Source organism: Sarcophilus harrisii, chromosome 1 (assembly GCF_902635505.1).
Source record: "Sarcophilus harrisii chromosome 1, mSarHar1.11, whole genome shotgun sequence".
Taxonomy (NCBI): domain Eukaryota; kingdom Metazoa; phylum Chordata; class Mammalia; order Dasyuromorphia; family Dasyuridae; genus Sarcophilus; species Sarcophilus harrisii.
In genome coordinates, this window is record NC_045426.1 from 49,646,480 (window position 1) to 49,660,101 (window position 13,622).

Sequence of the window (13,622 nt, forward strand, 5' to 3'; positions counted from 1 at the left end):
CTCTGACAGTCGGGAGTCCCCCCAGAACTGCCCAGATCACGAAGGAAAACCCCCACTTGCTGCCCGGTGAGCGGCTGCACATCTAGCACCAGAGGACTGGGGGGGGGGGGGGGGGGGGGGGGGGGGAAAGAGGGAAGAAGGGGGAGAAGGAGGTTGCTCGGCTTCGGGAGGCAATTTAATATTCGCTCTTCTCCCCCCCCCCCAAGTCCGAGGTAGCGGAGTCAGGGAGGCCGCCGACCTCCGCCGGGGCTGGGGCGAGGCCCGTGCTAGAAAACTGCTGGAAGTTGTGGCCCGCGCTCCCTGCGGGAGAGGGTGCCCCCGGCGCCGCTGCGCGCGTCCCCGCCGGGGGGCTGTGTTTCGGCAGGTCTCCGGGCCGCCTGGCGCGGGGCCGGGCGGGGCCTGTACCGCCATCTGGAGACCGCAGTGGCTTCCCCAGGCTCAGTCTGGGCGCGGGAGCGGGCGCAGCGGCAGCGGCAGCGCGGGCGGGCGGGAGCGCACGCCGGGGCTGCTCGGAGCGAGCGGCCGCCTCCGCGCTCCCCCTGCACATGGCCCTGGCCCTCGGGCCCTTCTAGCCCCCCGGGACTGGCCCTCGGCGGGGGTCGCTCGGAGCCCCCCGCAGCGGCCGGCCCCTCCTTCCTCCGGCTCCGAGCCATGTCGCTTACCGGAGCCTCGGACCGCAGCGTCCCGGCCACCAAGATCGAGATCACCGTGTCTTGCCGGTGAGCCGGGGGCCCTAACGCCCGTCGGGGGCGGGCGGGCAGGGGGCTGTGCGGTTCCATGGGGAGGGGCCGCCGAGAACTGCCCTTTCACAGCCGCAACTGGGAGGGAAACCGCAGCCGGTCGGGGGAGAGGATGGAGAAGCTCGAGACCAGGGTAGGGGCTGAGCCCGAGAAGGGGCCGGGCGGGCAAGAGTACGGGGCTTGTGGGCAGCAAGGGAGCAGGGAGCGGGCGAGCCCGAGGGGGAACGGGAGAGGGGCGAAGAGCGAAGATGGGGGGAAGGAACAGATCGTCAGGCGAAGACTGGGGCAACAAACAGGTAGGGCTAGGCAAGAGTAGATAGAGGCAGGGCAAGGAGCACAAAGAGAGGGGCTGAGCGGGAAGCAAACGGGGGCGAGGGGGAGGCTGGAGAGAGAGCCCAGCTGTAGAAAGGGGGGATGGGGCAAGTGGCGGGGAGAGGGAGAAGCAGCGGGGACCGTGAAGCAGCGGGCCGAGTTCCCAGCGCCTCTGGCGTGGCCGTTCTGCCTCCCCCGATCTCGGCTTCGGGCTCCAGCCCCAGCCCCTGGGCAGTCTCAGGAAAGGGGGCTGAGATGAGTGCGGAGCCTGTGAGCGGAAACTCAAGTGGGAGGCCCGAGCTGTGTATTTGGGGCGTGGGCACGGAATGGGGGTAGTGGAAGAAACCAACTGAGGACCGGGGAAGAGAAAGTTGTAGACCCCGCCTCTGATTGCTGCGGCACAGACCCGTCTTTCTACATCCCCAAAGCAAGCTCCCGGACAACAGGGGTGTGGGTAAGAGGGGGCTCCGAGGCTCGGGAGCGCTGTCCAGGGTCCTGAGGAAAGGGCAGGGAAGGGACGGGAAACCGAAGTCTGGGATCGCGTTCTCGGAGCACCGCCCTTCCCCGGGACCCTCGGCTCGCCCTAAGCCTCTCCATCCCACCACTATCACCACGCCCAGGGGAGCTGGGGGGAGGGAAGGGGAGCGGCTGACCCGCAATTCTCTGTCTCTGTCTCTCTCCTGTTGGTCTGTTCTTTTGTCTGTCTGTCGGCATGTCTATGTACCGCTTTCTTAGGAATCTGCTGGATCTCGACACCTTTTCCAAGTCCGACCCCAGTAGGCAGCAGCTGGCTGAGATTGGGGGCAAAGGGGCAGGAGGAGGCGGAACCAGAATGGGGCTTGGGGGGCGAGGGAGGAAGAGCCCAATTGGGGAAAGGCAGGGTCAAGTGGAGGGAAATGGGGTAATGGGAGGGTTATCGAAAGGGGATGAGGACCAAATGTGAAGGGGCCCTTATCCTAACGGCACTTTACCCCCGGGGGGATGAGGGTGGTACGAGGATGCCAGGGAGCCAGAGAAACGGGTAGAGTTAACAGCCTGTCTCCGCAGTGGTGGTGCTGTTCACTCAAACCAGAGCCAGCCAGGAGTGGCGGGAGGTAAGTGTGGGGTGTGCGGGCATGAGAAAGGGGGCCCGATACAACTGGCAGATGGAGGCTTAACCCTAGGTTCCTCCCCACACACGCACCCCTAGTTTGGAAGGACTGAGGTAATCGACAACACACTGAACCCCGACTTCCTTCGCAAATTTGTGCTGGATTACTTTTTTGAGGAAAAACAGAACCTACGCTTCGATGTGTGAGTACCCCGAGGAAGCGAAGGCCCTCTGTCCACCCATCCTCACTGTTCCCAACCATCTCCCTCCTCAGTCCTGCCAGCTCAGCCCAGTTCCCTCTGGTTTTCTCCGCAGGTACAATGTGGACTCCAAAACCAACATCTCCAAACCGGTAAGATGTCGGAGATGCCCCTCTCAGCTCTCCTCCCCACCTCTGCTCCTCTCCTTTCTCTCTTCCATCCTCCTCAGACCCCTCCCCATCTCTGACCCAGTCAAGCTGGAGGACCACCGTGAGACTGTATCCAAGCCCATTTCTGGTTCTCCTCCCCCTCGGACTGCATAGGGCATGGCTGGCACAACCTAGACACTGGGTGGCTCTGCTAGCCTTGTTCACTTCCTGTGTTTCCTTTTTCCTCTGCTGCTGCTGGGACCCCGCAGAAGGTGAGAATTAGCGGAATCGTGGGTCGGAGAGGGAACGGGAGACAGATTTTGTCTGAAGATTCCCCTCCTTGCAGCCCGCTGCTCCTATCTCTTGCTCTTGGCCAAGGTCTCCAGAGCAAAAACTGGTCTTGGTATTCCTGGAGCTCTGTTGTTCCTTGCCCACATACCCTGAAAGAGATCTAGTCCTTGAGCAAGGTGCCCTTTTGGCCTTTTCCATATCTGTAAAATGTGGGTTTGGGGCAACTCCATCAGAACTGCCCAAACTGATTATACATGTGGACCCCAACTATATTATTGGAATCCCCAAATGCTGCTCCTTGAAGTATGGTACTGAGATGTCCCAGAGATATGGGAACAGAACACCAGCAATTAAGCCGATTTCCATACTGATCAACTGCTGTGTGCACTATCTATCATGGGCAATATTTTGATGTTCAAAGCAGTCTGATGTTTCCCAAGTTTAAGTACTGAAGCTGATCCATCCTAGCTTTGTTAATGAGGCAAGTCATTTGTACATGCTCCAAGAAGCGATATTAGTTTATAAAGTTACAAAGAACTAGCTGGTAGAGAGAAAGCATGGCTATCACTACATTTCTCTCACAGAACCTTAACTCAAATTGCAAACAAGATTTTCCAAAACATTCTGGAAAATACTGAAATTGATTATTTCCAAGGTCCAATCCAGATCTAACTTGAGGATTTTAGGATTCTCTAAAAGCTCACAACTGTTGGGAGTGACCCAACCTGCAAAAACTAGCGGTTAGACATCATCAATCAGATCACTCAACTTCTGCCAATCCCTGCTGTTTCCTTCAGGAAGCAGAACTTCCTCTTCCAAAGGGATCCTCGGTCCTTTTCACTTTTTACTCTTTCTGCCCTTTCAAGCCCTGAGGAACACAAACACACTTCACGTTGCCCTTGACTATTATGTCCCTTCTACAGGATTTCTTGGGACAGGCATTCCTAGCACTGGGAGAAGTGATCGGAGGGCAAGGCAGCCGTGTGGAACGACCACTCACGTAAGCCCAGCCCCACAGAGTAGGGAGGGTAAAATCTTCATGCGTTAGGAGCCCTCAGCCCGGCTCTTCTGTGGTTATTGAGAGTAGACCAGTGAGGTCATATATACTTATTGTGTATCTAATTTATATTTTAATATATTTAACATCTACTGGTCATCCTGCCATCTGGGGGAGGGGGTGGGGGGAAAGAGGGGAAAAATTGGAACAAGAGGTTTGGCAATTGTCAATGCTGTAAAATTACCCATACATATAACCTGTAAATAAAAGGCTATTGAATTTAAAAAAAAAAAAAAAAAAAAAGAGTAGACCAGTGAGGATGAAGGAATCTGGACTGGTTTCTTCCTCACAGATTTTATCAAAGAAAATCTAAGCAACTCCCTCCTGCTTCACCCCCAGTCTGTCATTGATTCTGGGTCCAAATAGAACAGAGGCTGGAGCAGAATTTTTGTGAGGGAAGGCTGTAAAGAGACCAGAAAAATGACAATTTTACACATTTACAGCTTTGTCCATACCATCATCTCCAGCCTGGAATAATCTCTAGCCTTTTTCATAAATTCTATCCATTCCTTAAAGACCAACTCAAACCCTATCTATTCCATGAAGCCTGTTCACATTTTGGCAGCCCTCGAGCTTTCCCTTCCTTGAACTGCCCCAGCCCTCCTAGTGCCCAAAGTGATCCTATCTCATCTCTTGACAGATCATTATCCCTAAGCCTTTACCAGGGGTCCTCAAACTATGGCCCGCGGAACAGATGCAGCAGCTGTGGATGTTTGTCTCCCTCACCCAGGGCTATGAAGTTTCTTTATTTAAAGGCCCACAAAACAAAGTTTTTGTGTTTACTATAGTCTGGCCCTCCAACAGTCTGAGGGACAGTGAACTGGCCCCCTATTTTAAAAAGTTTGAGGACCCCTGCACTTAGACTGTTACCACTTATTACTTGAATGGCCTTACACAAGTCACTTTAGACTATATCTTCTGTGATAAAATGTGAGATTTGGACTAGAACAAAACTGCTTAAAACTGTAGGTTGGGACCCCATATGGGATCATGTAACAATGTGGGGATTGCAAAATTATGATTTATTATCAACAAATATTTGATCTGTATACCTATTTTATATACCCATATAAGTGGGACTGAGTAAAAATTTCTCAGGCAAAAAGGGATCGAAAAAGTTTAAGAAGCCTTAGACTAGATGACCTACAAGGTTCCCTTCAGCAATAGATTTAGATTCTATGACTCAAGAGTCATTAAGGAAGACTTAAAGGAACTATGACATGACCCGATCATTTTAAGGGCTGTCATACAAAGAAAAGCTTATTCTTATTCTGGCTTGACCTAGAGAACAGAACTACCAGTGAACAGAAATTATAGGGAAACTGATTTTGGCTCAGTCTATGAAAATTTCTTAACAAATGGAGTTTTTCAATAGAAGGGGAGCCTTGCAAGGTAGCGAGTTCCTCATTATTGGCATTATTTAAGCAATGTTGACTAAGAATTGTTTGACATATGGTCGAAAGAATTGGGGTGAGGATGTGGTCCCTTTCAGCTCAGAGATGTAGAAAGGAGTTCCTGAGGAGGGATAGGAATTGATTCAAAGGGGGTGGCCCGTTTTCTCATCTCCCTTCTATCCTTCTAGTCCTCACACATTTCCCTCAGCTTCCTACTCTGATCCAATGCCTCATTTCTGCCTCTAGGGGCATCCCTGGGAAGAAGTGTGGAACTATTCTGCTGACTGCAGAGGAACTCAGTAATTGCCGGGTCAGTAGTTCATACCTCTGTTTCCCTTCTTGTATGTCTTCCCTCCGGGGAAATACTTCAGGCCATGTGGCCCTTCCTAGATCCCTGTTATCCCAACTTCCCTCCCATCCCTTTAAAGGATGCAAAGTAGCAAGTGTCTGGGGGCAAATTGTGCTCCCCTTCCCCAGCTCTGTCTCCCATTCCCAGGACATTGCCACGATGCAGCTCTGTGCCAACAAGCTGGACAAGAAGGATTTCTTCGGAAAGTCTGATCCTTTCCTTGTCTTCTATCGGAGCAATGAAGATGGCACGTGAGTTGCCCATCGTCGCCAAGGACAGAGTCAGAGACGGAAACTCCAAATCCCCCTTTCACTTTAGTGCAAAGAGACTCGGGGCCCGTTGTTCACTCCTCATCTGGGCCCCAGCCTGTATCACTCCCCACTTCCCAGACACTCCGTCTCCCTTGCATCCAGCTCCATTTTTGGCATATCATTTCCCAAACAGATTTACCATTTGCCACAAGACTGAGGTAGTGAAGAACACACTGAATCCTGTGTGGCAACCCTTCACCATCCCTGTGCGGGCGTTATGCAATGGAGACTATGACAGGTCTGGACACTGCTCGTGGCTGATCCAGGAGGGAGGGAGGGAAAGGAAAGATCAGGATGGAGAGGGGGCAGCTGACGGGGCTACTTCAATCTAGTACCAAGTCCTCTCTAAGTGAAGTGGGCACTGGGCCTCAAATGGTGAAAAAGAGGGGATTCTGCCCAAGAGAAACCTCCTGAGTCACATCGATTCATCTGTGTTCTAGGACTGTGAAAATAGATGTATATGACTGGGACCGGGATGGAAGGTGAAGCTACCCCATGTTCCTTTTTCCCAAAAAGCCATTCCCTCTGCTTTTTTTTTTTTTAACATATAAAAGCAATGCTTCAAACTTATATAGTTTATGAAAATTTCACTTCTATTATTACCTCATTTGATCTTCACCACAGCCCAGTGAGATTATCATCATTCCCCTTTAACAGCTTAGAAAACCGAGACCCAGAAAGGTCACCTGATCACTCCATTTCCTAACTCCTCAGCCCGCATATTTCCTTCCATGTTATGCTACCTTTTCATTTGTCTTTCCATTAATTGAGGTCCTTTTCTCCTGGGAAACTTGTTTTTGAAACCCAGAGCATAGGGAAGTCACCGGAGGGCCTGAAGTCTGTTTTGAGCTCTGGCAGACTGCCTTTCCCACCTAATCTTAGTTCCTCTCTTATTGCAGTCATGACTTCATTGGAGAGTTCACCACCAGTTACAGGGAGCTAACCAAGGCCCAAAGTCAGTTCACGGTGTATGAGGTGAGATGTTCCCCTTAAGCAGGGGACAACCCAGAATATGATTAGAGTTGTGTTCTGCGACCTTCCTCCAACACATTAACTTTATCTTGTCCTCCATCCTTGTCTCTCATGCCTACCTCTGCTTGTCTCATAGGCTTCCCTGGCCCATGACTATTCCTACAACTATTACTCATTCCCCAGAGCCAACCATTGCTGCCTCCATTCTGATTTGTGCATGTGCACGTTCAAATCCAATTTCTATTCCCTTATCCTCATTGTAGGTCCTCAACCCCAGGAAGAAATGTAAGAAAAAGAAATACGTTAATTCCGGGACGGTGAGTGCTAACGGGAGCCCTGTCCCAGGCTCATCCCATTTCTTCTTCCTCTAATGCCCCCTTCTCCTCCTTCATACTGTTCTCTAGGTCTGTCTGTCTTTTTCCCAGGTGACACTTCTCTCCTTCACTGTGGATTCTGAATTCACTTTTGTTGATTATATCAAGGGCGGGTGAGTCACTGCTTATGGGGTAGCTGCATGATTCTGCACTCAGGAGGAAAAGGTCTTGGGGCTTTTTCCCATAAGGATGGATCCAACCATGCTCTTCCAGTGCCTAGGCTCGCTTGGAATCCAGGCCAAACCAAGTCCCCCCCCAAACGGCACTAGCTTGGCTAAGTAGCATGGGTAGAGTGTGTTGGAGGGAGGGGAGGAGTCTGAAAAGGGAAGCCAATCCAGGCTCATGAGAAGAAACACAGCTTCCTCTTCCCCCTACCCTTCCAACAGGACACAGCTGAACTTCACTGTGGCCATTGATTTCACAGCCTCCAATGGTGAGTACTGGGATGAAAAGGGGAATTTTGGAGGGACCACTAGTGCTCATCCTCCACCAACCTTTTAGAAGAACCCAATCTACTGACCCCAGTATGGTCTTTTAAAAAAAGGATCTTAAAGAGCCTTTCCACCCCTTCCATCTCCCCACCCCGGAGGCCCAGTGAGAGGGCTTAGCAAGATCCTTTCCGTCCCTTCCATCTCACTCCCCGCCACCAGCATCCCAGAGGCCCAAGGGGAGGGACTTCATAGGGGGCCAGTCTGAATGCAGGGCTGAGGATGCTGTGTCCTGACAGGGAACCCACTGCAGCCCACATCTCTACACTACATGAGCCCCTACCAGCTCAGTGCTTATGCCATGGCACTCAAGGCTGTAGGAGAAATCATCCAGGACTACGACAGTGACAAGCTCTTTCCTGCTTATGGTTTTGGAGCCAAGGTGCCCCCCGAGGGACGCATCTCCCACCAGTTCCCTCTGGTATGGGCTAGGAGGGCCTGAGCAAGGGCCCTCTGGCCCCGTGGCCTCTTCCCCCAGGTGACGACTAGGATTGCATGCTGCCTCCTTTCCCATAGGATCGTAGTTTAGAGTTGGAAGGGACACTGACGGCCACTGAGTGTGATCCCCTCATTTTACTAATGAGGAAACTCAAGACTGAGAGGCTAAGTGATCTGTCAGTGATGTGCCGTTCCTTGTCCTTCCCCCAAGGTCTGGTCAGGTGCCGCCACAGGCATTCTGGACCCCAGAGGCAAGATCCTTTATCTGCTCCCCTGTCCCCCAATTCTACCTCTCCTGGATCAGCCAGAGTGACCCTCTTGTACTAAGCCTCCCCTGTCATTTCCACTGGCAGAACAACAACTCTGAGGACCCAAACTGTGCAGGCATTGAGGGTGTCCTGGAGAGTTATTTCCAAAGCCTTCGCACTGTCCAGCTCTACGGCCCCACCTACTTTGCCCCCGTTATCAACCAGGTGGCCCGGTACGAAAGGGGGGCAGGAAGGAAGAGGGAGGAAGCAGCAGTGGGTGGGCAAAGCAGCAGCTGGGCAATGCCGACTCCTGAAGGGATCCTGGCAGGGGGCGGGGAGAGCATCATCTGTGGCACCCGCGGCACTCTTGGGGAGTAGGGGGTGGGAGGAAGCTTGTGGAGATAACTGGGGATTTCGAAGACCTTCTCTGGGACTAATACTCTGATGGTAGCTCTGCCTCTGCTCTTCCTTAGGGCTGCAGCCAAGGTCTCCGACGGCTCCCAGTACTATGTGTTGCTCATTATCACAGATGGGGTGATCTCAGATATGACTCAGACCAAGGAGGCCATTGTCAGTGTGAGTTGGGGAAATGGTTGGGAGAGAGGTGCGGTCTCCCTTAAGTTTGTTCCTCCTTCTAATGGCCTCCCCCCCCCCACTCAACTCCCTGTAGGCCTCCTCATTGCCCATGTCTATCATCATTGTGGGAGTGGGGCCAGCCATGTTTGAAGGTGAGTATGGAGGAGGCGGCGATCAAGACTGGGAGGAGGGAGTGAGAGCATCAAGGCTGGGTGTTCTCCGAGCTGTTGGTCTGAAGGAAATCCAGAGCTATTCTTTGGGGCCATCTGGGGGTTCTAAACATGAAAAGGAGTAAAGGTTGGGGCTGCTTTTTTTGCTCATGAGGGGTTTGGGCCTCTGCTCTGAGACCCTAAGACTGGGGATGGCTGGGAGGAGCTAACCCAGGACTCAATGAGAAGAGGGCTATTTTTTGCCTAGCAATGGAAGAACTGGATGGAGATGATGTCCGGGTGTCCTCTCGTGGGCGCTATGCAGAAAGGGACATTGTGCAGGTAGCTCCAGGTGGCAGCATGGCGAGTGCATGGGTCAGTGCAGAGAGAAAGGGCATCTGGAGAGCCAAGCCCACCTCCCCAAGCCTGTGTGGTCCCTTCCCCCTACTCCATCCCTCTCCTCCCTTTCCTATTCAGTGTCCATGGCCAAGCCTGCTCTTCCCCTGGGCTCTCCACCTTCTGATTTCACCCCACTGTCTCCCATCCTCTGTCTTCCATACCCACCTCCTTTCCTCACTGCCATTCCTGCCTTCTATCTTAGTTTGTCCCGTTCCGAGACTACATTGACCGCTCTGGGAACCAGGTGCTGAGCATGGCGAGACTGGCCAAAGATGTGCTGGCGGAGATCCCGGAACAGCTGCTGTCATACATGCGCACCCATGATATCCAACCCCGGCCTGCCCCCAGTGCTAGCCCCAGCCCCCCCTCCTTGCAGCCCTGAGGGGCTGGCCTGGCCGCCCTATTGCTCCCCGCCGTGTAGTCGCCAAGAAGGCTGGTTTGAGCTGGGCTGGGCCCGGCTCCAGATCCCAGAGCTGAAAGTGAAAGGGGCAGCCCCATACCAAGTTGTCCTCAGAGAAGCCTGCCTTCGGTGGGCTGACCAAGAAAGGCATGCCATCCCCTCCCTCACCCCCAACTTGTAACAAGCAGGGAGGGTCCGGTGCCCTCCACTGGACTCCTCCATCAGTCCGGCTTCCACCAAGTCCTCATGCCAATAATAAAGCTGAGCTTTACCCTCACACCGGTCTCATGAGCTTAGTGGGCAGGGGAAGGGTCCAGGGAAGACTGAGCACGTGAGCGTTGCAGCAGTAGATATTGCCTGAATTATCAGAGGGCAAGCTGGGAAGGAGAGGCCAAATTTCTTTGGGAAGTGGGAGCTAAGGAAGGATAAGGATTCAAATAAAAAACCACAGACCTCATTTTGAAAAATCATAAAAACCCCAGATTCCCGAGGGGAGAAGAACTGTCAGTTATTTCTCTCTATCCGACATGTGAAGTAGGATGTTTCCTCTCCCACCAAGCTGCAAATTGGTGCCCTAGTCTGGCCCCCATTAGCTCCGAAAAACTCAGAGATCACTTCTGCCCCACCATCTTCTCCGTCCCATTCCTCTTGCCTTATAAGGCTTAGCCACCCAAAAGTAGGAACCCACTTTTAGGTTCTAAGAAATGAATTGGTCTGTCCTCGATGTATTCAATGTGGGGGTTGGGGACAGGACAGGGAGGAATAACAAGATTAGAAATGGGAATGGAAGAGGGGGCTGGGGATGTTCCTAACCACAACCCAAACAGAACCAGCAATCAGAAAGAGCAAGTTGAGTAAATGGGGCCATTTAATAGCACAGGTCACTTCTGATATGTACTGATTCCTGCCTCCTCTCCCATTACACACAAAATACACACATTTCATTAAGTTCAAATGAACTTTCTGGGCAGTTGAGATGGGAAAATAAAGATAACCTAAGAGGGAGGAATAAACATATAGCCTACGGGCTGACCCCAGGGGCCAGGTTCCAAAGCACAGCAAAACTAGAGGCAATAGCTCCAACCACAAGACCTAGGGGACCCCCTCCAGCCCCCCAACTTCTTTTCCTACTCAGTAACAAGCAAAGCCTGTTCTATAAGGAGATATACAGCCAAAATGAATAGTCCCTGCCCTCAAGAAGCTCCCATTCTTCTGGGGACATGCACGCAGACCGATATAAACATAAAGGCATGAGGAGAAAAAGAACAGGAAGAAAGCCATTCCAGGACATGAAGGAGATCCTGTATCAGTCAGGGACAAGAGAAGGAATGCAGATTTCTGGGTGCCGAATGCATAAAGTGAAAGGTTATGCAAAGTCTGGAAGGTTAGGAGGAAGCCATGTTGTGAAGCTCTAAATGTTGAACAAAAGCAGGGAAGGGACATGGTCAGAACTATACTTTAGGAAAACTACTGTGGAGGAAATATGGAGGATGGACTAGAAGAAGAAAGAGCTTGGAAATAAGACCATTGGAGAGGTGATTAGAGTAGTCCATGCAGGTGGTGAGAAAGGCTTGAACTAAAGTGATGATTCAAAGAATCAAAAGAAGGGTTAAAAGGGGATGGACACTGTGGAGGTAAAAACTGACAGTGTGGGCAGTTGACTGGATATAGGGTGTAGGGGACAATGAAATGGAGAAGCTGGGATAGAAATAATTAAGTGTAGAGAAGGGAAAGGGTCAAAAGGGAATATTCAGTTCAGTTCTGAACATAGTGAGAGACCTTCCTGAAGCATAATGATAACAATAATGATGATGATAATTATAACTAGCATTCATATAGCACTTTATGGTTTGCAAAGCTCTTTATACATATATCTCATTTAATACAACAAACCCTGTGAAGTACATGCTATTTTTAACCCTGTTTTACAAAGAAGGAAACTGAAGCAGACCAAGGGTAAATGACTTGACCAGAGTTATACAGCTAGTAAGTGGCTACAGCAGAATCTAAACTCCTTTCCTTCAGAATCCCAGTCTATAATTTTATCCATAAGCCACCTAGCAGGTCTGCCCAAATCACTAACCTATTCAGCAAAATTCAGCAACTTCTATTATACTTCTTCCCTCCAGAATCAAATATCAAGTCCTCTGTTAGGTCTTCAAAGCCCTTCCTACCTTTCTAGTTGTCTTATATCTGACTCCCCTCCACTGATGATCCAGGTACCAGGGCCTCCCACCTCTGGGCCTTGGGATTGCCTGGTCTCCACATGCCTGGAAGCCTCTCCCTCCTACCTCTGCCTCTAATTTTCCATGGCTTCTTTTGAGACAGCTGAAATCCCACCTTCTACAGGAGATTCACAGCTCCTCATCAGTCCGTGCTCTCTTCCTTCAGATTATCTATCACATATTCTGTATACATCTTGTTAAGTACATGGTTACTTACAGATTGTCTCTCTCATCGGCCCCATGTCCCTTAGACTATAAAGTCCTCAAGGACAGAAGTTTTGTCTTGTTTTTGCCTCTTTTTTGTATCTCAAAGGCTTAGCACAGTATTTGGCATACAGTAAGTGCTTAATATCTATTGCCAGTAATAATAATAATAATAATAGTTCTCATTTAAATAGGACTTTAGGGTCTGCAAAATACTTTACACACATCTCATTTCAACATCTCTGAGAGGTAAGTAGTTGATGCTCTTCTTATCCCTATTTTATAAATATGGAAACTGAGGCAGGCAACTAGTGAATATCTCAGGCCATGCTTCACCTCGGATCTTCCTGACATCAGTCTCAAGTGCTCTACTTGCTGAATAATCTAATTCAGTGTGGACTTATGCCTACCACACACCCAGATGGAGCTGTCCAGCAGACAATTAAAGAAACCCCATTCATTTGGCAAAACCCAGTGTTCAGCTTTCTGAGTAAAAAAAAAAATTTAAGAAAAAAAAAACAACAACCACTTTCTTTGTTCTTAATGTTGTAAATTCAAACAAGCAAGTTCACTGAGCAAAATTCAGAGATCTATTATCATGAGTCTGATCTCCTGGTAATAACTTCTTCAGCGGTAGGTATAAAAAAAGACTTTCTATTAAGTTCTGAGAGGGGACTGCAATCTTCCCACTGCCTCCAATCTTGAATCTCTTTCTGAAGCAGTGAAGTGTTGTCCTTGAGACGGTAACACATACTTCAGCTACTGTAATCTGTCTTCATAACTCGATATCTCCCTCCCTCCAATCAAAACAGCGGTTGCCCTTGGAAAAGCCTTTTCAAACATCCCCCCAAACCAAATGGTGTTCCTGGGCCACTGTTGGACCTCACAGCCTGTGTTGTGTAGCCAGCAGTGAGGGACCTTCCTGAGGCATAATGATAATAATGATGATGGATAATTATAACTAGCATTCATATAGCACTTTGTGGTTTGCAAAGCTCTTTACACATATATCTCATTTAATACAACAACCCTGTGAAGTAGACGCTGTTTTTAACCCTGTTTTACAAAGAAAGAAACTGAAGCAGACCAAGGGTAAGTGACTTGACCAGAGTTATACAGCTAGTAAGTGGCTACAGCAGAATCTAAACTCCTTTCCTTCAGAATCCCAGTCCCAATTGGGACTGAAGTCCCAATTTTCTAGGGTCTCCCTCCTCCAAGAACCACTCATCTCCTGCACCCCAAATCCAACTTCTCCC

The 13,622-nt window shown here is 50.4% G+C and overlaps 1 protein-coding gene across 10 annotated transcripts; it reads left to right on the forward strand.

Moving 5' to 3' along the window:
- Window positions 1-192: 192 nt before the first annotated feature.
- Window positions 193-10,214, forward strand: CPNE9 (copine family member 9). Of its 10 annotated transcripts, none has more exons than XM_031954648.1 (21): window positions 194-719; window positions 1,788-1,828; window positions 2,100-2,146; window positions 2,242-2,345; window positions 2,458-2,494; window positions 2,761-2,763; window positions 3,706-3,782; window positions 5,480-5,543; window positions 5,730-5,833; window positions 6,027-6,131; window positions 6,334-6,375; window positions 6,793-6,868; window positions 7,129-7,182; window positions 7,270-7,352; window positions 7,626-7,672; window positions 7,967-8,148; window positions 8,519-8,646; window positions 8,887-8,989; window positions 9,084-9,141; window positions 9,407-9,513; window positions 9,740-10,214. In XM_031954648.1, the coding sequence occupies exons 1-21, from the start codon at window positions 652-654 to the stop codon at window positions 9,917-9,919; spliced, it is 1,710 nt and encodes a 569-aa protein (XP_031810508.1). In that variant the 5' UTR covers window positions 194-651; the 3' UTR covers window positions 9,920-10,214. The 10 variants fall into 10 exon arrangements, with proteins under 10 accessions (XP_031810557.1, XP_031810508.1, XP_031810518.1 ...); XM_031954665.1 differs by having other exon boundaries at window positions 195-719; window positions 7,291-7,352; XM_031954667.1 differs by having other exon boundaries at window positions 197-719; window positions 9,407-9,480.
- Window positions 10,215-13,622: the final 3,408 nt, after the last annotated feature.

Bases quoted from the DNA above. Each gene is read 5' to 3' on its own strand.
- CPNE9 (XM_031954648.1), top strand. From the start codon at position 652: ATGTCGCTTACCGGAGCCTCGGACCGCAGCGTCCCGGCCACCAAGATC. The intron at 7,673-7,966 runs GTGAGTACTGGG...GTGTCCTGACAG, and splicing joins TGATTTCACAGCCTCCAATG to GGAACCCACTGCAGCCCACA. The intron at 8,990-9,083 runs GTGAGTTGGGGA...AACTCCCTGTAG, and splicing joins CCAAGGAGGCCATTGTCAGT to GCCTCCTCATTGCCCATGTC.